Here is a 2500-nt window from a genome sequence, read left to right on the forward strand (position 1 = left end):
TATACATTATATACACTGGGGGGTGTATATAATGTATATCATCTATAGGTTGGTGTGTGTGTATAATGTATATAATCTATAGGTTGGTGTGTGTATATAATGTATATATCTATAGGTTGGTGTGTGTATATAATGTATATAATCTATAGGTTGGTGTGTGTGTGTATATAATGTGTATATCTATAGGTTGGTATGTGTATATAATGTATATATCTATAGGTTGGTGTGTGTATATAATGTATATCATCTATAGGTTGGTGTGTGTGTATAATGTATATCATCTATAGGTTGGTGTGTGTGTATAATGTATATCATCTATAGGTTGGTGTGTGTGTATAATGTATATCATCTTTAGGTTGGTGGTGTATATAATGTATATCATCTATAGGTTGGTGTGTGTATATAATGTATATATCTATAGGTTGGTGTGTGTGTATAATGTATATAATCTATAGGTTGGTGTGTGTATAATGTATATAATCTATAGGTTGGTGTGTGTATATAATGTATATCTCTATAGGTTGGTGTGTGTATATAATGTCTATATCTATAGGCTGGTGTGTGTATATAATGTATATATCTATAGGTTGGTGTGTGTATATAATGTATGTATCTATAGGTTGGTGTGTGTATATAATGTATATATCTATAGGCTGGTGTGTGTATATAATGTATATATCTATAGGTTGGTGTGTGTGTATATAATGTATATATCTATAGGTTGGTGTGTGTAGATAATTTTGGTGTGTGTATATAATGTATACATATACATTATATACACTGGGGGGTGTATATAATGTATATCATCTATAGGTTGGTGTGTGTGTATAATGTATATCATCTATAGGTTGGTGTGTGTATATAATGTATATATCTATAGGTTGGTGTGTGTGTATATAATGTATATAATCTATAGGTTGGTGTGTGTGTATATAATGTGTATGTCTATAGGTTGGTATGTGTATATAATGTATATATCTATAGGTTGGTGTGTGTATATAATGTATATCATCTATAGGTTGGTGTGTGTGTATAATGTATATCATCTATAGGTTGGTGTGTGTGTATAATGTATATCATCTATAGGTTGGTGTGTGTGTATAATGTATATCATCTTTAGGTTGGTGGTGTATATAATGTATATCATCTATAGGTTGGTGTCTGTATATAATGTAAATATCTATAGTTTGGTGTGTGTGTGTGTATATAATGTATATATCTATAGGCTGGCCTGCTGTTTGACAACGGGGGGACGGTGTTCTTCAGTGTCTTCATGGCCCTCTGGTCCGTCACCTTCCTGGAGTTCTGGAAGAGGAGCTGCAGCTGCCTGACGCACCGATGGAACTGCAGTCAGTACCAGGAGATGGAGGTAGGGCTGGGGATACCCTATGGATCAATCTACCTTATCCTACTGATATATATCAATATACCTTATGCTACTGATATAGTATATCAATGTACCTTATGCTACTGTTATAGTATATCAATGTACCTTATCCTACTGATCTATATCAATATACCCTATGCTACTGTTATAGTATATCAATGTACCTTATGCTACTGATATATATCAATATACCTTATGCTACTGATATAGGATATCAATATACCTTATGTTACTGTTATAGTATATCAATGTACCTTATCCTGCTGATATATATCAATATACCTTATGCTACTGTTATAGTATATCAATGTACCTTATGCTACTGATATATATCAATATACCCTATGCTACTGTTATAGGATATCAATGTACCTTATGCTACTGATATATATGAATATACCTTATGCTACTGTTATATATCAATATACCTTATGCTACTGTTATAGTATATCAATATACCTTATCCTAGTGCTATATATCAATATACCTTATGCTACTGATATAGTATATCAATGTACCTTATCCTAGTGCTATATATCAATATACCTTATGCTACTGTTATAGCATATCAATGTACCTTATGCTACTGTTATAGTATATCAATGTACCTTATCCTAGTGCTATATATCAATATACCTTATGCTACTGTTATAGTATATCAATGTACCTTATCCTTCTGTTATATATCAATATACCTTATCCTACTGATGTATATCAATATACCTTATCCTACTGATATATATTGATATACCTTATCCTGCTGTTATATATCAATCTACCTGCTACTGTCATATATCAATATACTTTATGCTACTGTTATAGTATATCAATGTACCTTATCCTACTGATATATATCAATATACCTTATCCTACAATTTTATATCAATATACCTTATTGTACTATTATATATCAATAAACCTTATCCTACTTTTATAAATGAATACACCCTATCCTACTCTTATATATCAATAAACCTTATCCTACAATTATATATAAATATACCTTATCCTACTCTTATATATCAATATACCTTGTCCTACTATTATATATCAATATGCCTTATCCAACTCTTATGTATCAAAATACCTTATCCTACTCTAATATATCGATAA

At 30.6% G+C, this 2500-nt stretch overlaps 1 protein-coding gene across 8 annotated transcripts in view; it reads left to right on the forward strand.

Moving 5' to 3' along the window:
- The window catches only part of LOC115561053 (anoctamin-7), a 24640-nt gene that overhangs the window by 11496 nt on the left and 10644 nt on the right, over positions 1-2500 (forward strand). For all 8 annotated transcript variants that reach the window (XR_003979876.1, XR_003979875.1, XR_003979874.1 and 5 more), the window contains one exon: positions 1226-1369. Coding sequence is in view for 5 of the 8 variants with exons in the window: in XM_030380844.1 (XP_030236704.1) it covers positions 1226-1369 (144 nt within the window). In the remaining 3 variants the exon portion in view is untranslated. The remainder of the gene's footprint in view (positions 1-1225; positions 1370-2500) is intronic.

The sequence above is a fragment of the Gadus morhua genome, chromosome 16, assembly GCF_902167405.1.
Source record: "Gadus morhua chromosome 16, gadMor3.0, whole genome shotgun sequence".
Taxonomy (NCBI): Eukaryota; Metazoa; Chordata; class Actinopteri; order Gadiformes; family Gadidae; genus Gadus; species Gadus morhua.